Consider the following 21,068-nt stretch of genomic DNA (forward strand, 5'->3'; position numbering starts at 1 on the left):
CATTTATAACAAATTCAATTCACCTCCAGTTATGAAAAGAATTTTATTAACTATTTATGAAATCTGTTCGGATAAATATGGCACGAATTGTTTCTCTTCTGTTGAACAGATGTGAATCAAGATTAGTATATAATAGCAGGGCTTTGAGTTATTTGGTGAGATATTATTTCTTTTTATTTGTTATTTTACGGTTGATCTCATGCTAAAATGATTTTGAAACCAGTCCTGATCCACATTATGACGAAAATTATTTTTTTTATTCCGCCATGAAATGCACTTTGAATGCGCTTTCTATTTTCTATCTGATTTCGGGAAGTATTTTTCATAAAATTAATCAAACCCTAAGCATAGTCTAGTGTAATGAACATCTTTATTTCATGGAAACTCACTTAGACCTTAGTGTAATTACAGGGTGTATCCGAATCAACGGATACGATGAGCCCTATCAGATGGATAGATCAAATCATACTAGAGGTATATCAGTTTATTGCATGGAATCAGTATTATCTCATTGAAGAACCGACCTTGAATCACAAAGCAATGACATCATTTGGGAGGAAACCATCCTGAAAACCATGTAAATGCTAGTTGGCACTATATATCGCCCAAAACATTCGCCAATTCGAATTCGAATGAGCCAATTCGAATATGACAGATTAGAAGCTCTCTCTTGGATCCAGTAATTCTAAGAGGGCCGCACGCATGTGATTGACTCGGTATAGACCCTATTTTAACTACCATCAGTGGACATGATTCCACCCTTGATTCCACCCGTTAATGTCAGTTGCACTTTTAAGAGATATCTTTGAATTTACAAAGCGGCAAATTTTGATAGATTATGTGAGTTTGTTATAAAAAAAATGGACTCAACTGTTTCCTGACGGTATATATGTTGATCAGAAATTCGAAACTTTAACATTTACTTTTCTTACTATTACCAAATGGTCGAATCCAATAGAAAGGGTCATAGGTAGGCCATTTGATAATTCTTGGTTTACAACAGAATTGAGGTGAGAGATGAGAAAAGAGTCAGGCTGAGGAACAAAACTTTCTGAACCAAAAAGCAAAGCCACTATCAAAAATATGGAATCAATGAAAGGAGTTACACAGTTGAAAAAAGCGGCTACGGAAATATTTCTTTTACAATCTGATGAAACTTTGGTTTTCTCTGAAATCAGCAAATATTTTCTATAATGCCACTGAACCTGTTACCTACACTTCAGCTCACAGACCGATCCCGTAACTGCGCAACAAGTGATCAGAAAAGGCGTGAGCTTACTTACCGATCCTTTTAACTTCCTGTTTTTAATTTTGTTATGTTCAATTTGTACTTACGATTGAATTATATTTGTTTATGCAACTGGGCTTTTGGAGTGGTACTTTAGATTTTTTTAAATACTGCTTTTTGTTGTTGTTTTTGTTGTTGTTGTTGTGTTTTTGTAGTGCAAATAGGCTTTACGTTATTTTCTATGTTACGTTTAGGATCTTACAAAACGTAACAAGAAAGGAGTGAAGACAACAAGCTTTGTAAAATTTAACAAATAATTTATTTTCCTAGAAAAAAAAACAAGGTAAAAATAAGAAAAAGAACTTAAGGTTCTACGAACCAAATCCAAAAATAATCCAAGAATTAAAAAGTAGAAGTCTTAGTAATAAAAAAGCCTAATGAAACTAGGTTCGAACCCCGATAAAATCCAAAATGGAAGGCGATGACGCATGCTGTGGTCAGTGTCGTACTGATGTGTCAACAGTTCTTTGTTGAATGACAAAAAATAATATTCCAGTGTTTGAATTCTGTGTAAATTTCTATAGCTGTCCTTGTCCAAGAATTAATTTAGAGCACAAGTATTTCGACGGAAAAATAATCTCTTAGGATCCAAATAATTTGTATTAAAAAAAAATTCAAATCAAACTGGTCACAACAAAACATCCTTAAGTGTCAATGGTTTAAAGCCCGAATGCCCAAATTCTCTATAGAAAACAGTTATACACTAATTTTAGACTCAAACCAGACTGACGTATGACGATTACATGATCACATGATGGCCTCGATATCACTTAGTGAATCTTACACTGAGAAAGAATAATAAAAAAATATAAAAAAGTTGTTTACTCCAACTCTTACTGATTCTGGATCAAGGTCAGGAACTAGGTCAGCATTAGATACAAAATTTATATTATTAGTTGTTTATGAAAAACAGTTTGGTCAAATATAACTGAACTGATTTTCTGGAAAATGTTAAATCCAGTAAATAAAGTTACATTACAATAGCGTGTAATGGCATAATTTGTTTAAAAGCAACAAACAAACAAATTAAATCAAATGTAAATTAAATCAAATATACATAACACCTATACCTAACACTGAATACTTCACTACTAACGAGATAGCAGAATCACGTATTTACAAAATGTCAGAGGCATGAATCCATATCTAATGGAAAAATATATTTCAGGCAAACTAAAAACAGGCCGCCAGAAATTCGTCTAGATCGATTTGTCCATCACCATTTATGTCGGCCGCTTGCAGAATCTCCTCAACATCCTCATTATTGTAGGTCTTTGTTGCCTGGCACATTTTAGCCACTTCAGCCCGACCCATCTTCCTGGTGACCGGATTGCACAGCTTCATGAATTCTGCCTTTAAGGTCTCTCTATAATAATAATAATAATAATAATAATAATAATAATAATAATAATAATAACAACAACAACAACAACAATAATAACAACAACAACAACAATATGTCTTTGGTATGACTCAGCCGCCCAGCACTGGAACTCCACTCATCCAAAGGCTCCAAAATAAAATTGCACAGTAACTTTGGCTGAAAATCAAGGTTAGGAAACTGAGCAATTAGGGTCAATAACCCTTCTGAATGATAGTGTGGAATATTTGAAACTAAATCCATTTAAAGGCTTGTCATTATAAAGCTGCATTCAAATCTGGTTAAAATGCCATCATGGTTACTGAAGTTATCCAGAGTCATGAGGACGGCAATAAGGGCCATAACTCCCATAAATGTTATGGAAGGCTGGAAACAAAGTACACTCAAGGTCTCATCAACCTAGAGCCACCTACTACTATTTTAGCTAAATACAGCAAATATTAGTGAAGTTATCATCCGGAAACGAATGATACGCATAGAATGCCTATAACGGACATGAGAATTTATCAGGCAATATTCATAGGAAATTGCAGCAGAATATATTGATTGTTTTTTTTTAGCTAAGATACATCCCATGTCAACGTATGATGCAACTGTCGGGCGCTATAACTCTGTGCAAAATAAAGTTAACAAGACGAAACCCATAAAATGCGCATTTTGAGTTCAAGACAATGTACACAATAAAATGCATCCGAATATGTTCAACGGTTCCTCGGCCATGTAATATACAAGGATATACATTGGTGGAGATGTGATATTGATAGAAGAAAGGTTAAGGGTTCCTTTAAATTTGGACCTGACAGAAGACACGCCCAAGGAGGCATTCTACAGATATTAACTTCTGAGAGAGTGGTGGGTATAAGGTGAAGTTGTTTAAATTTGCAACACACGCAATGGAGAGAATATTCGTATATCTTTAAGTTGCTTTCGTGTATTGTGGCTGAAAGTTTTTCAGATCTTGTACTTATGGTAATTGTAGATGATCTAGGCACACAGCCGACTAAAATGACTGCTTAGCCTGAATTGGTGTAAAATACACTATCTATAGCAATTATTAATATGGGGAAAAGAAATGTTGCCAGACTAGACAATATCATCTTGTGAAAGTGTAATGATTGAATTACCATCTATATCTGAAAGTGCGATGATTGAATTACCATATATATAAAATGTATATTTATCATACAATCATACAATACGTCGCTATGTAATCACATTAAAGACGTATATTTATCATACAATCATGCAATGCGTCGCTATGTAATCACATTAAAGACGTATATTTATCATACAATCATACAATACGTCGCTACGTAATCACATTATGACGCATCTTTATCGTGATCAGATTCTTGACACCTCTTTTGGCTACTGCAGTGGCAATGAAACCAACCTACATTTCTTCATATTCTGTCCCAAATACAGTTACCAACGAACCTGGTTCATAAGACAAATTACTCTCAGTGTCATCTCTGATTGTTAGGTTAGATTTACTGCTATGGGGAAAGCTCGATCCAAAATGAAAATTATGCTCGGGATATATTTCTCACCCACTCGGTTTTACAATATGCATGCAAATATATAAATGATACCGGACGATTTCAATAATTTATTCTGATCATTTATGCTGTTGCTATGCTTCTCTCTCTCTCTCTCTCTCTCTCTCTCTCCAGTTATTGCAATATTCCGTTGTTTGTTACTCTCTTAGGGAGGGATATAATTACGTAAGGAGAGGGCTAAAGAAGTTCTTATACCTTGTGTCCAAGTCCATTTTATCATTTTGTGACAATACAACGTGTTTAATCTAAACTACCAAAGCAGCAGTAGGGGGAGGGATGCGACCCCCAAAAATTGTTACCATTCAATAAACCGTCCATTGTGAAATCAGACGGTTCAATGAACAAGAAACAAATAAACAAAATTCTCGTGAATGACCTGAATTTATACGAGACTCACAGAGTCACCAATTCTGTAATTCTGACGTAAACAAATAGCAAAATGAGGTGTCAGCGATCAGGCTGATTGACGTTGGACTCCCCACGATGAACGAATAATCATTGAAACCAAACAAAGACATACATGCAAACGCTAATACAAATAGCATACACCATGGGTATATTACATAATTGTAATTCCCTTTTTATCTACGTGCATGATTGTTGTTGTTGCTGTTGTTGTAGGGTTTAACGACATTTTTCAGCACAAGATAAGCTATACATGGCGGCCAGTATAAATGGAAAACCCCGGAAAGAACCACCGACCCACAAGAAGCTACCGGCAAGCTTTCCCAGATTGGTCGAGCCTTATACTCGAACCCACGCAGTCAGAGGTGAGATGGCAGTGATCTGTAATGGTGAGCGCCTTAAACCACTCGGAGCTCCCCAAGAAGTTATAGTGTGTAGTAGCAGCAAAAGGGGGGAGGGGGAGACCCCCAAAAATGACAGCCGACAAATTTTTATTACCCAACGAGGTATCAGCGACCAATCTGATTGACGTTTGATATGTCCTAAATATTGAGTAATTTATAATCTTCGATTGTTGGATGGCAGAGTGCGAATTTTCTTTCTCATTGTACGTAAACACCCCCTTCCACCCTGTGAATCGCTAATCGCGAAACGAAATATTGGAGATTTTGATTGCTTTCCAGGCTGAATTTTAGTTTCTTAAATTTATAATGAAGCACGAATGACAAATGAGCGGTTACTATTATTAATAATCTTGTTGATAACACAAAGTACAAATTCAAAATAAAAAATTATTGCAGAAAACACCAGCGAGATGGTCCTACTCGGATTATTCGTGATAAACTCGACCCCGTTAAGGAATCACGTCACCACAATAGATAAAAAATCTAAAGCAAGTATTTTCACCGGAATTGACAATCAATACTACAATAACGCATATCCAGTTTCCCTAGTTGTGTATGTGCTTTATGGTTTGAATGAACCATACATAGCTGCTCTTGTTCCAATGAAAACAGTCTCGCTAAATTGCGTGGCTCAATGTGTCAGAGAACATTTTGTAAACTCAAAACGTGGAAACGGACTTACAGAATCAAGAATAAAAACAAAAACAAATAAATGGGAAAACTCTCTTATTAATGGTGCTAAAATAAGTGAAGTGGTTCATTTAGAATAAAACATTAAAGAGTCCAAAAATTTTCAAAATAATAACCACTGAGATTTTGTGCAATTCTGGTAAATACTGTAGTAAGGGTGCTGCGATAATGTTATATGATCATAATTGTCATGCGTGGACAGAAGCAGTAACAAACTTTCCAAGGGAGAGAATAATGCGATTTTATGAGGGCGATACTTACGAAGAAATCTACAACATAAGTAAGCATGACCATGTATCGGTCTGGCTATTTCACGGAGATGACTCTGAGTGGGATGAATCAACATTTGATCAATTTCTTCTGCCGTCTGGGGTTCTTTATTTCTTTACTGGAAGGAATCACTCCAACAAAATATGAAACAAATTTTGATAAAATATAACATAGACAACGATCATTTACTCATTAATTGTTTTACAGCATCGCCCGTTGTGGCTCATATAGCCCAACAAAAAATAAATGGCATCCAACTCAAAAAGAATTTCTCGATGATCTATCAAAATCTTGTGTTGAGCTTGGCTATGGTGGTCTTTGGAACACAAAATGTAACACATTCAGTATGATTTCTGTTGACAATGTCACTGCTTATCCTGCTGCTTTTCTTAGACTTGGCAAGTGTCATCGTTATTTCGAGCGAAATGGGGCATCCAACACATGAAATGACACGAGTTGCAATAAACGGGCCACAACCAAATATCGATCTTACTGGATTTACTGAGATTGAATCATTCGAGTTTTCAGTGAGTATTCATCCTGTAATACCAGTCTGGTTTGGTAGACACTTTAGTAAACCGGACACCAATGTCGATCTCAACGCTCTATTACAATAATTTCGTACAAACAACAAAAACAAGTTTGGTCACTACACGATAAAGATAACTGCAGAAAAATTATTTCTAAATGTACAGTGTTCATCATCCGATAACGCACGTCGCTGTACAAAATTAATCATGGATCCGGCCGAATTAGATTTTGTTGTCAAGGACACAGAGGAGCGAAGTGTACTGGTATCACGGAGAAATGCAACAACACACGATGTCATATGTATTGGTATGATGATTAATTACTACGAGGGAAATTCTCCCCAGTTCACCCATTTGAGATCATCTATGTTGGCACACTCGTCAATAAACCTAATATCGATGATCAACAGATTTCCCAATGACGATGTTAGAATCACCATGGATTCTTTTTGTATTAGTCGTTGAAGCATGGACCTTCTTGAGCCATTTATAGACAATGCCAGCGTCGCTGGTTGGGGTTCATGGCAAAAAAAAAACACGAACAAATATGTAAATATTCATAGTCGATCGACGCTAAAACACCAGATATTTATTATCGCATCGATAATTTATCGCAGATTTCATATTCACCGTTAGTAAACGATGCAATAATGAGATGCAGTACGGTCTATCGAAATGGTCCAGGTAGTTCTGGTAAAATAACTCGTACGATAGAATTATTTAAAACTCTGACATGATTGTGTTGACACCAATTCACCGCTTGACAGAAAGATGAGACAACTTAGTGTTAGCGCATGCACGTATCATAGTTTTTTAAGATGGAGAAGTGATGCATGGACGCCAACCAAGTGGGTGAGAAATATATCCCGAGCATAATCATCTGGGATGAGATTTGTACAGTATCCAAAGAAACATTACAGAGATATTTCTTGATTGGTTATCAACAAAATCTACTGCAATTATCCTGTGTGGCTATCATGGGCAGCCTCCGTCGTTTACTGGAGAATCCTCACATGAATGGTTGATCAACTATGTGGGCCACTATGAAAAAGTTTTGAACGACCATTGATCACAGGATAAACAACTACGACAACTGAAATCGTTAATCAGATTACAACCTGACAAAATTCAGTGTGAAATACTGCATATCGTAATTTCAATGACTCTGTGGCGTGACGGGTTGTTATGCCGTCACTGTGGTAGATGTGGGGTGGGGTGCTTCCAATATTTATTTAAATTATTATAGAACTCCCACCCAGGCTCGATTTTGGTTGGAAGTTAAATTAGTGAAAGATAGATATAGAGAGCCGAGCCCCCAGTCACCAATGCCGACTGTTAAATGACTGAATATACAAAAATGTGAAATTCAGCTAATAACAAGTTAATGACAATTCAATAATCAAATGGTTAAAATTTCTCAAGTACTCTCCTTCCCCTCGACCCTGTGATAACCATTTGCATCATTTGATCTGTAGTGTGAGATAGCTTTCCAATCGTGCTTTTATTCTACTCATATGTGTATCCTTCTCTCCTATTCCTCCTATTCCTTCTTCTCTTCGTCCCGACTTCCTCCAAATTCCTTCTCTCCACCGACTCCTCGATACACCTCCTGCTTCTCTCTATCTCCTCCTCGACTCCTTTTCCTCCTCCTCCTCGACTCTCTCTTGACTAGACTTGTCGACTCCGACTGTTCTGCTAGTCGCACTTCCGTCTCCCCTCTTAGACACTCGGGACTTAATTGAACCGGAAGTTCTGTTACCCAAAATGCTTCTGACCTTTACGAAGCCTTGTCTTTCCTTAGAATATCCTCTCTAAGTTTCACCGCCAAATTACGAGTGGCTCTCTCTGAGTAACCATATATTGCTCATCAATCTTCCTATAATTCTGATCAAATATGTTATCACATCCTCCGTCTCAATTCCGATTGGATGTCTCTTTGATTCGATCCAATCAACTTTAGCGAACAATGTCCTTCTCGCTGTCTGTCTAAATGGGAACTAACTTAGAACACGCCCCAGTCCCTTGCGGTCCTTCTGATCTTTGGACAAAGCTGTAACATCTAGGTGGGAAGTTGCCCGATATAACGCCTGTGCTGATTCAAGATGCGGGATCTTCTCTGTGGTCACGGTAACCCCGCGTAAGACATTAACTCTAGCCCGCGGCTATGTTCAGACATCAAACATGGCTTGTACTAATACCTTAGTTTATACACGACTTATGAACGGGGATGAGCAAACGTGACAGACTCCAATGTCTAATTTCTGAAACTTATGACGCCCTCATGATCTACTAGTTGTATCCAGGAAAAATGTACGTGGTCATCGTAAATTATTCGAGGTTCACAAGGAAAAATTTCCAACTCAACAAGTCCGACTATGTTATCGACCAACAGATACACGCCGACTAAATATATTCGTTGATATTCCGGCAGCAAATAGAGTTTGCCAGAGACAAAAAAAACTCGTTCTTGATGATATCGTCGAGGTTCCAGTGGAGGCTGTACAACAGGCGTTGTCGTTAAACCCATCATGCTGGACTCTGGGATATGCGATAACAATACATTCGTTTCAGGAATTAACAATATCAGACACTGTTATCTTGACTGTCGATGTTCGCATAGAACGGTCAAATTTAGTTTATCTGGCTGTGTCTAGAGCAACAAAAATATCTCAATTACACAGGGTTATCTACGTGTTGGAGCTGACAACGGCGTTACAAACAACAACGAGGTCACCAGGAATTATCAACGCAGCGAAGATAAAGTGACAAATTATGCGCGGGATGACACCAAAACAAAATGACGCCAGTTTGATCTTGATGTGGAATTTGTCATGACGCTAAAAGAACGACATAATAATCACTGCGCCTGCTGTAACACAATAATGTTGTGGCAATATTTTCCTAACGACGTACGACAATTTACTGTGGACAGAAGGTGCGTGGAGGGGTTGTGGCGGAGGCGACGTGAAGAGGGCAGATATACGCTGGCGGCCGAGTACAGATTTATCCAATTACTCCAACGTGAAATGGAAATCACATGGAGTACGAGTTGGGAAGACATTTCTCAACCCGGGTAATAAGCCAATTTCTACGAGCAGACGTCACGCTGTACAGCATTTACAAGACTGTATAGCAGCATGAATTAGACGCAGAACATAATGGTTTCTTAACACAAGGAATTCTCTGGATATTTTCGGTTATATAGGTTTAGTAATTTCAGATAGGAATAATTCTTTGTACTCGGTGTTTGGGTCATGGGTTGTACTGCACAGCGCAAGGTACAAAATATGGTTTGGAAAGGCATATTATCAAGTCATACAAATGTGAAATAAATAAAACAACATGCAAGTGTGAAATCTGAGTTTCTTATTGTGTGGTTATTAGGCGATTAGCGTTTAACAACCCTTCCACAACGACTTATATCTTGAGGTCATTGAAAATAAGAAAAACATGGACGTTAAGTCAGGCTCATGTAGTTGTTTGATTTGCTCAGTTGTGAAAATTCCTAGCATATAAAATATTACTACACACCGTGTGCGTGTAGGAAAATAAAGGAAACTACTGAGCTGTTGGCGTTAAGAAAATCTAAGAAATTTTATTTCTAATCTTACAGTTAAAAGACCCTCACACACACACACACACACACACACACACACACACACACACACACATACATACATACATACATATATATATATATATATATATATATATATATATATATATATATATATATACCTTCGGTGTGGCAGCATCATTTTTTGCAGGAACTCTTTCTTCGAGATGCTCTTGCTTCCGTCCTTGTCCAGATCGGTGAAAATGTCCTGTAAATTGTACAATTTAAGCATCCCAATTCAAATTCCACTTTTGCTTTTTCGACGTACATAGCATTTTACTGCATTCTATTATACAAAAATAATTCGTTAATGTCGAAGCTCTACAACTGATTACAAGTTACAGTAAATCATCGAATGTAGCACTCGGGTTATCCAAGTTTTTCCCTACCATGAACCTCCCCCTGTTACGGGTTATATGTGCCCACGTGTTATGCAATTCAATTTTAATTCCTATTACCACGTTGTAGTAATAGTTTAGAAGACTCGTTTCCTGTTTCAAGCAATGCACCAAGTTCGAAAAAGTAAACGAATCTTATGTTGATTATGTTGTTGCTTTTCAATTCAGCTAAACTTTAAATTAAATGTGTCGAAGTTTAAAGACGATGTAATAACAAGAAGACAAGATCAACATTCATTCCGCATCCTTATTTAAATAACTTACTAATTTATGAAGAGCGGCATTGTTGTTGCGTTTACTAAAATCTTAGACTGACCTAGATTGAATTTTATAATATAAACGTGCACCGCGCAGTATAGCAATGTCAATAATATTAAAAAATGAGTTATAAAACTTGTGTTAATTAGAATTTGTGAACTTCTATAGCACCAAATAAAAGTTATAACATTACCTACTGTAAAGCTACCAAATAATAACTGTTAATAAATATGATACTGAAACTTAAAGATATCCATCCTACGCACTGCCATAAAATAAACAGTACATGATGCAGTCAATGTCTAAAAAGTAAGTTTATTCTGCATCATTTGGGTCAAAACTAGCAGCAGCATCCACAGTATCTGAATTTTCAAAACCGTCAAAAACTTCCATCCTGCACGCTCTTTCAAAACATCATAACCTCAGCGAAACGTGCTTCATTGACGTTTGAGACCTGTGATGCTGCGTCTAATTCGCTTCATTGACGGTTGAGACCTGTGATGCTGCGTCTAATTCGCTTCGTAGACGGATTAGACATGTGATGCTGCGTCTAATTCGCTTCGTAGACGGATTAGAGCTACACGAGTCAAAGCTTCCGGAAGAATTTCACATTTACGGAATCCATTGCACGGCTTTGAAGAACACTTATGTTAAATTAAATGATATGGCCTCCCAGGAGAAACAAGAGATAGAATTTCGCAATCCAAATCTAAACTGGTCGGCCATATGGGAAAAATGGGCAGTGTATAGGATCAGCTTCCATACAAAGTAGGCTCTGCCTAAATATACCTACCTGCACGATAAGTGGCTAACAGGCGAGGCTGTCTTTAAGAGGCATATTATAAGTGTTATACCGCATTGTAGATTATGATTCAAAGGATCACTTAATACTCAGATGTCCTAAAATAAATATAGAAAGACAGGAGTTAAATAATATTTTCTTTATAAATACGGTATACTAGAAGATAAGCAATTTCTATTTTAAAATAATATTAATGACACGAAGATTTATAATGAATTAATAAATTATATTAAGTCCATAATGAAGATAGTATGGGAAGACTTTAAAATCAAATGATATCCACCTTCAAACCAATTTAGATAACAGTATACCTTGAAGAGGTCCTTGTACTTAACTAACAAACTATCTATAACAAATACCTCGTATAAATTAACACATTACTTAGAACAACAATTACACGTCATGACAGGGATTTGTCCTTGCTGACTAATGAACATATGACGGTACGACGCCTAAGCTACGTGACTCACGTGTGGTAGTACGGGTAGTACCGGATCTCCCCTACAGCAAGGTCAGCAAGAACATTACCAGGAACACGGTGAACAAACTAGTAAACAATACGAGGTATAAATACACACAACATGCACACGCTTAACATGCAAATGTCTATTTCAATCCTTTCTATCTATCTTTCCTCCTACACAAGCACATAATACTAAAATTATGTTATAGGTTCCAAAAGACCGAGAGGCAGGGTACCGACACGAAGAGCTCACAAGTGTCACCGTCGAACTATCTGAGCCATAACGAAACCATTAATTAAGTAACAACTTTAAGAATTTGATCTCTAATAACCAATCCATATAAAAACACAACAGCAAAAGGATAATTGACAAAACAAATAGCACACACATAAAGCAAACACCGGACAACACTGATCCCTGGCAAAAATCACTCTTTGTATTAAAACTCCAAGACCAGCCAGAGTCAATGAGATTCTAAACACTAGAGTAGGGCGGTGTATAAACCCTAGATCAAAATTAATTAAATCGAAATTCTAATAAATGTAATACAAAGTAAAGTTACACGATGGGGGAAAACAAAAACACATAAAAACCTTTAATTTACTGCACTAGTGGATCCCTTCTATGATGCAAGTTTGAGAGGGACCACACCAATAAACATTTAACAAAGAGCGCACATGGTGTCATCTTGGAACGGTTAAAGGTGAGGAAACTAAATTTAAATTGAGCAGTTTGGTTGAAACGGCACTGCTGCAGTATGTCCTGTTATCAATCGGAGTACGTGGATGGAACTTCAGACGGTTTAGCATCTCAATGGTAAATAGAAAAGATGATTCACCACATCACACTTTTTTATTCAATGCATATAGTTATTATTCTTTACGAAAACCTGCAGGTTAGGTATGTTCGCCCGTAGTCTGATATATTTTTTACATACAATAGAAAAAACTTCTGGTAATGTAAGAGTGCGTGTTTTACTGGTTTTACTGTAAAGAAAATCGGAAATAATACTGCTTCTTGACATAAGAGATTGATTTTGACACGGAAATGTCGTGTTGTATATGTAACAAACCAAACCTACAGGGACACGTAGAATACGTGATGTACAGCATCAATAATAAGGACCAGAGCTCCACGTTTCTTTTTTGAAAGTAGGTTTTCTGAATTATTTCCAAGGGAAATACGATAAAAGCCTACATATTTGATAAATCAATCTCTATTAGGTCCAATCAGTATAAAAACTGCATGCCAAGTTTTCTTGAAATCTATCTATCCTTGGTTAAGTAATGGCGTGGAAACGAAAGTCAGGACAACATAAGCTTCCCGATAAGATCATTATCAGACGATGTATTCTGCCCATTGTATCTCGACGATGAGCAACCTGGCAGTTAGTTTCTTCTACATGCGGCCACCAAAATCGACCATTTTGAACAAGACAAACCGAAGCAAAATCAACCTATAAATTACAAATATGGATGCTAACAGAAAGCCTGGTTTGTGATCTGTTTATGTATGTATTTTTTTTGTACCAGCATCTTGAGATTTAATGATTGATTTCAACTTCCAAACACCATATAAACTCAATGGTAAGTCTACCAGCATACCACATATATGGCTGCTGATTACATCATTCGGGGACTATTGTATATGATGATGTGGATGATATAAATCAAACTAATTCAAGGTGTATCAACATAAATTTACATTCTAAATTTGGTTGGTTTATATCTAAAAATGTTTAGTAAAGTGTTATTGCAGATCCCAAAGTTCGAAGAATAGAAAACCAGTGTTAATAAGTGATTCATGTGGAACGCTGTGGATTGCCGTGGAACGCTGTAGAACACCGTCGAATGATGTGGAACTGCTATAATCCATCTCATTCAGATAAATTTACATGGCAGATTTGGTTGACATTCAACAATCTATGGTAAAGTTGTGCTCGATACCAACTTATATATAAGCTTACATGTGGTGAACGTGCCCTCAGCTGACATCTTTTCGCTTGAGGCATCATCGTTGCAAGTGACGTGAGACAGTCCGCACCGCTGTCGCCCGTGGCTTGCAAAGATACAGGGGCATGGAACATGAAATATTTCCTTCGAACAATGCCATGTTTTTAACGTTGACACGTGCAATTAGAAATGTGCGAAGAATGCTGCCATTGATATGGTGCTTGTTTATTTTGCATGGCAGGTCATCCGTACCATACTGTTGCATACGCCAACCATTATGTACAGAGCCATTATGTACAGATCTTAATGGACGAGCCCTATAGAAACATTTGGTACCAATAACACGTTCCTTGCTCAACCAGACTTCAGTAACAGCTTTCACATAAAATTCTTGTCAAAACTATCTGACATGCGTTTAGTCCAAACATGTGTGATTCCGTTTGCACTGGTTTTAAAATTAGGGTACGCAGGTTTTTTTTATTTTATTTAAAAAACCCACAGTATATATTAAATGTGATTTATTTTTTAAATTTATTTTCTTTTTATTTAGTAACAGCTTTCGCCTGCAATTCTTGGCAAAACTATCTGACCTGCTTTAAGTCCAAACAGAAAAATGTGCGATTCCGTTTGCACTGGTTTTAAAATTAGGGCAGGCAGGTTTATTTATAGAAAAAAAAACCACAATATATATTAAATGTGATTTATTTTTTAATTTATTTTCCTTTTATTATTTTTTTAACCATTTGGGAAAGTGTCGGCAATGAGAAATGAACGATCGGCCACCCGGAAACACGCATAATATTTTTGTTTGGCTTTATGTGCAATACATTTAAAGAAAAAAGATCCCTTTATGCCTGAGACACATAAAAAAAAAATAGTGCGAAATTAGTGGGTAAGCATTATTTTCTCGCATTCAGTTCTTTATAAACTCTCTACAACACATTTTATTTTGGTGGTTTGAAAAGCCTTTTGACACAGAAACCCGTGAAAAGATTATTCATGCATGAAATAAATGTATACAGATCACTGGTCCGTATATATATACCAGGCAGGACAATTCTCATATTTCACAGCAATGTAAGCAGATATTGTTGTCACATGTCACCAACCTAGTTCTGACGAATTCATTTGAAAAGTTTAATGAAATGTGGGAGCCAGGCAGACCGATGAATAGGTAGAAAACGCCACGGACAGACAGGTAGCCAGGTAAAGATTGTGGCAGATACTTATAGAAAACAAACGGGTAGACGAATGAGTTGATGTACAGACGAAAAGACAGACATCAAACAGCGAAAGAGAGTTGGGGAGAAGAGATAAATGCTAAGATGAAACATAGAGGCAGAGAGAACAAGTAGACAGAAACATAAAGAGGCATGTGGTAAGATGCCGAGAGAAATGAAGACAGAAACATAAATTAAAATCTTTACGGCTTAGTCCAAAAACCTTTTGACGTCGGTAGAACAGTCATCAAGTTAGTACTAAAGGTATGGATATAATTATAACATTGGTAAATCAAGGCCAGATTAGGGGCGAAAGGCTGAGACAGGTGGCATGTGCCATGCCCACCAATTGGAGCCTTCGCCAGAGTGCTATGGATAAAATTTTAGGTGTTCAAATAAACCATAAATAGATCTGAAACCTTGGCTCTCAAGCCCAAAGCACCACGAGGTCCTTATTAGGACGAATATATTGGCTCGTAGGACCCATCACTGAAATCTTTTCATACAGCTAAAGCGTCTCATATAAAAGGTAGTGAAATGATGGAAAACAGAAAAAAATATACGATGTAACAATCAATTTTTTATATAATCAAAACTGACTGGCTGTTATAAAAAAAAATTGCATTATTATTTATTTTAAAAATTTCCGGGTGTTGTTGCTGGCCGCAGGAAATAACTCCACGGACCACATGCAGTCCGTGGGACACACGTTTTAGACCCCTTGTCTAAACCGTCTAATACTAAGCCTTATATAGCTAATATTACACATATAAAATTGGCAGTTAAAAGACTGCTTTCAGGGTGTATCTCTGTACATCTATAAGTCCCCTCCCATTATAAGAACCTGCCGCCACACCCACCCCGTGTGGTAAATGGCTGCGTGACTTTTCTGTCAACATAAGCTAAAAGTGGGATGCAAATGAAAGTACAGAATTAGGAGTGTATTCAATAGATATACGTAGGCGTGGAATCAGGAAGCCTGATGAAAAGAAAATTAGAAAGGATTTAATCAATGGAAGATAGTGCACCTTAAACAGGTAACAAATGAAGGTTAAATACAGTTGCCCAAAAGAGGGATAAATACGATTGCCCAAAAGAGGGTAAGAATTGCTATCAACAATATACTTGCAGCGGTTGTGCAAAACACACACACACACACACACACACACACACACACACACACAAGAGGCTCAGTGAATGAATGGTCATGTTACACATCTGATCTGAACATTTTGAAACTTACCACGATGACGCTGTCAGGTACGCATTTTACTTCTCCTCCCTTTTTTTTCTCAGCTAAAAATGTATGCAGTCCGGCTTTTAAGTCGTGTATAGTCAAACTGCCATCTTTATTTGTGTCAGCGTAGGTCCAAAACTTCTCACTTTGCTCCGATGTAAGGAACATTTTTTGATGTTTGGATAGGTCCCTGCAAGGAAAGAACTCTTCATATGACCCAGCTTGATACTTGTAATGTTACTTCTCTGTGGCTCGAATGAAAAAAGGGACAGTGATCCTGGTAACCCTGATCCACAATAGACTCTAATACACACTATTCATAGTGTACATCTAAAAAACGACCAAGTGCGGTATAGATTCATCAAGCATGTTGGGGGGCCAGCGGTGGGAGTAGTATTAACTGACCATCTTTTTATCAAAAGGTTGTAATTTACAACAAATCTGACGGTCGTGCCAAATATATGAAGCTCACGTATACCGAGTTGCTAACATCATGTGTGAGTTATTTCACTAGAGTATTTCCGGGCGATTACAGTTTGTATAATAGGAATTGAGTTTCAACTGGGCAAATAACACATTTACTAGTAAGACTATGGGGCCAACACATTTCAAGTACGAAAATAGACGAAAATAGAAAATAAATGTATGTTTACACTTTTGTTTAGACTGATTCTTGTTTCTTTTCATCATTGAAACAATTTTTAGCGCTGCATACTATGAAAGACTATATACACGCATCTTTCCTCTCTCTCTCCATTTTGTTATCTGCGTTCAATCCAACTAGGTGAGACATAGGCAGTTTTTAAAGAACACTTCCATTAGACATAAGCAGATTTTAAACAACACTTCCAAGTGGCATAGTCATCTAACGTTTTGTAAATTCTATTCTTTCTTTTGTATTTATTTCTTGTTTTGTTTGTCTCTGTTATATAATTGCCTTCGAGAAAGACTCAGTGAGAGCTGATTGCACCTGTTAGTTAGTCCCAAAGTCAGATCAATGGACATAAAGGACGCGAGACAGATTTTCGACACATTTCTTTTTGATAACATTTAACAACGTCTGTTAAATCTGTGATATTATGATAATTAGTTGTTGTTGATAGATCAACCAATCATGCATGATGTTAATTACGTCTTATCAAAAAGTAGAGAAGCAATACTAAAATGTAATCCAGTCCACCGTTAATACTTAATTCAGTCAACTGTCATTCGCGAAAAAAAGCCGCAAAAATACAATTTTTACTTCAAAATCTGAAACGACTCACAAAACAAAAAGAAACGAATTGAGCGATCTATGCATGTGTGATAATTCTTTTCTGTCGACCCAAGTTTAAAATATCGAACTATTTGTACTTAACTTCAATGCATAATTTAACAAAAAATATATTATCAACATACAAACCATCCCCAACTATTTTGTGGACTTCATACATCGATTTAATAATATCCCAGAGTTAAGTATCCGTACACCGTGTTCATAATGCCGTAGCACACTGCCTTATACATCTGTGGATATTTATGTAATCGTGGGTTTCCAATAAAATATATCGTTTTAGTCTGATAACAGTGACCATATCCGGGCGATATATGTTTGGGTCCTTCTGTCTAGCTTTTGATTAGAAAGAATTATACAAGACCGTAAAGAATAAACATCGAAAGTATTTATTTGTAAATTACCTTAATTACAAGAGCAGGTGAACATGTAATTACTGAATGTCAATAAAATTACACTCACCCACCCCCCTACACACACACCACGCTAAATTTCCTAGCTGTAAATATCCACCCCACCCACCCACCCCAAAAAATCTAATTAGTCTAAACTTTGCTGCAAGAGCAAAGGTGCAGGGGACTCCGAGCGTCAGTTTGGAAGAAATTCGTTCGTAAAACATTTGTCCAAGGGACCGGATGTCTGGAAGGTCGACGGGCATAATTTTGGCGGTATAAACGAACAACGCTTGAAACCACAAAAGGTATTTGCGTCAAATTCATGAGATTCGTTGATACCAATATAATGTTTTGCTTGAATTATATGATAATATGTGCATGAATTTAGTCGTTTAAATTCGTAGATAAAGTCTCTTGATGTGAGTATAACTGTGTTGAGTTTATATATATATATATATATATATATATATATATATATATATATATATATATATATATATATATATATATATATATGAATTCGTACAATAATCTTCTTTATATAAAGTTGTCGAATTGTTTGAATTAGTCGTCTTGTTTTTATAGGAATTAGGTTCTAAGAATTTCACATATTTCTTTAGTTGATATGAGTTACCAGAATCCGTGTGAATTCACCGATCTCAAGTGATTTCATGTTGCTAAAGACTCGAATGTGTGTATTCGCTGGATATAACGTAAAGCCAGGTAGTGAATTTCATTCATTCATTTGTGTAATTGAGAAGAGAGCGGAACTTCTAAGTCTCGTGTGTTAATGCGAAGTGATGAATTAGCCATTAAGAAGTACATTAATCTTATGAAACTAGGTTTGTTTTGGTCTGCCATGCTTGACCCGATTAAAAAGCCCGTGGTATCTGTTTCGATGCCGATAGTAGATCTGATAATGAGAAGGGAGTAATGTTCCAGTAGGATAATCGACAGGAAATTTAGGATGTTCTCTGTTTTCAAAGGGGAAAATGGCTCTTCAGACCTATTCCCAGACGTATCCTCAGATTTACCTACGCACTGACGTATCTGCATGCTTACATACCCACCTACCCACCCAAAGTTTGAGGGCCGAAAGGAGGCGAGACAGTAGGGAGGTTGGGAGAGAAAGAGAAAGGAAAAAGGCGAAAGGACAGAGAACAGCTAGAGTGAAATTGGAGTGAACCAGAGATAAGCAGGTTATGCAATTGTACAAGGCAACGACTTCGATTGTTCACTCGATCGTATGATAACTAATCCTATGAGAAAAACATACCGGCTATTTTTTTATAATTTCATTTGTGTTTTGAATTCGGTGAAAGATTTATTCCAAAAGAAGTGTATCTTCCTGATGTATTGTATTATCACCATTGTTTATGTAATTGATTAAATTTTGATTTTTAATGTACGGGGGCCTGAATCGTTCTGTTTTATATATCTGCTCTGATCTTTATTCATTCTACCTATAAGTTTACTCGATCCTGGCAATAACACCGAGGGCGATCATCTCCTAGATACCGAGAACCGAATAAAGCAGACAACTTGAAAGACGGTACAATCTGCCGATCAACCCTCACCCTTTACAAACAGTGGGGGCGTTTACAGGTGGTATCCATGTAACATCAAACTCCATCCCACCATACTAATGCCAAGCACACATTCTCGATAGTGGAATAATTTCTCTGGTGCTTGTTTAATTGTTTTAGAGAAATTATCACGATGGATGATCCACACCATTTTTTCCTTCAAATAATATGCCTCCTACCCCTGCATCACTTGCATCAACCGATATTTCTAAATGACTGGTCGAAATCTAGAGCTGAAACAAATCGTGCGCTCCTAACTATGGCCTTTAATTTATCAAAAGCTTCCTGACAGTTGTCAGACCAATACAGTTTGGCTTTCTAGCTCTTCAAATTGGTCAGTGGTTTATTAAGTACGGAATCATACGCATCACACTGAGCACATCGTAGATCAAATATTGCCGTCCCATAATGCACTGGAAGATCTAAGTCTACGCTGTGGATTGGGCAAAGAAAATCGACTGTGATCTGCCGGCGTAACACGCAACTATTGAACGCAAACGTGTTCAAAACGAATGAGCTGGAGAGATAGCATGGCGGGATAGAGAGATCGTAGATCGAGGTGAAGAAGGCGAGCTGGAATAGGGCGAGTAGCATAAATCTTTAAGTTGACTGGAGAGGACGAGCTGGACACGAATCAGCGAGAGAGAAAACATTAGGAAATGGAATAATCAGTAATTAGGTGAATGAAATGATGGATAATTATACGAGGAAATAATGGATAATTATACGAGGAAATAATGGATAATTATATGAGGAAATGATGGATAATTATATGATGAAATGATGGATACCTATATGAGGAAACTGTTCAATAAAGTCTTCAACAATATTAGAAAATTGTCCTCTTTGAAGACGATTAAAATTCACTGACTTTATCATTTCATATAAGTGTAATCAGAAATCAAACTGGTCGCAAACAAGAGAAATAAAGTATATAATCCCAGACAACCATTTTTAAAATATAATTTGCTAGTTTATTTCATGTTTATTAGTATAAATCAGTACAGAAATTGATGACAACAAAATGCGAACAGGGGGTGGAGATATTATATGAACAACCTGTGTCCACGAGGTTACTTCCATCAATGGAAAAGTGAGAAACATGAGAAGAAATATGTATATATTGTAAGCCAATGTCATTATGTTCCTTTGTTGCATTTTTTTAAAAACATAATCTATGGGGAAAACAAAAAGACCAGTAATGATGGAAATTGAAAGATAACTATTTGATGAAGTATGCTTAGCATGATTGTCTTCGATTTTCTTTGTCTCTTCATCGGTATGTTTTCAAAATAAACAAAACTTCTTCGATGATTGGTGATCGCAAATATATGCTTATC

The 21,068-nt window shown here is 36.8% G+C and overlaps 1 protein-coding gene across 4 annotated transcripts in view; it reads right to left on the reverse strand.

Annotated features, from left to right (window-relative positions):
- Positions 1-21,068, reverse strand: part of LOC149776741 (uncharacterized) — a 94,798-nt gene that overhangs the window by 19,055 nt on the left and 54,675 nt on the right. For all 4 annotated transcript variants that reach the window (XM_089941283.1, XM_089941281.1, XM_089941282.1 and 1 more), the window contains 3 exons: positions 16,481-16,664; positions 10,266-10,351; positions 1-2,654 (listed from right to left, as the gene is read on the reverse strand). The exon at positions 1-2,654 is cut by the window's left edge and continues 629 nt beyond it. In XM_089941283.1, coding sequence (XP_089797409.1) covers positions 2,462-2,654; positions 10,266-10,351; positions 16,481-16,664 — 463 coding nt within the window. In that variant the 3' untranslated portion in view covers positions 1-2,461. The remainder of the gene's footprint in view (positions 2,655-10,265; positions 10,352-16,480; positions 16,665-21,068) is intronic.

The sequence above is a fragment of the Sinohyriopsis cumingii genome, chromosome 18, assembly GCF_028554795.1.
Source record: "Sinohyriopsis cumingii isolate HCF-2022 chromosome 18, ASM2855479v2, whole genome shotgun sequence".
Classification (NCBI taxonomy): domain Eukaryota; kingdom Metazoa; phylum Mollusca; class Bivalvia; order Unionida; family Unionidae; genus Sinohyriopsis; species Sinohyriopsis cumingii.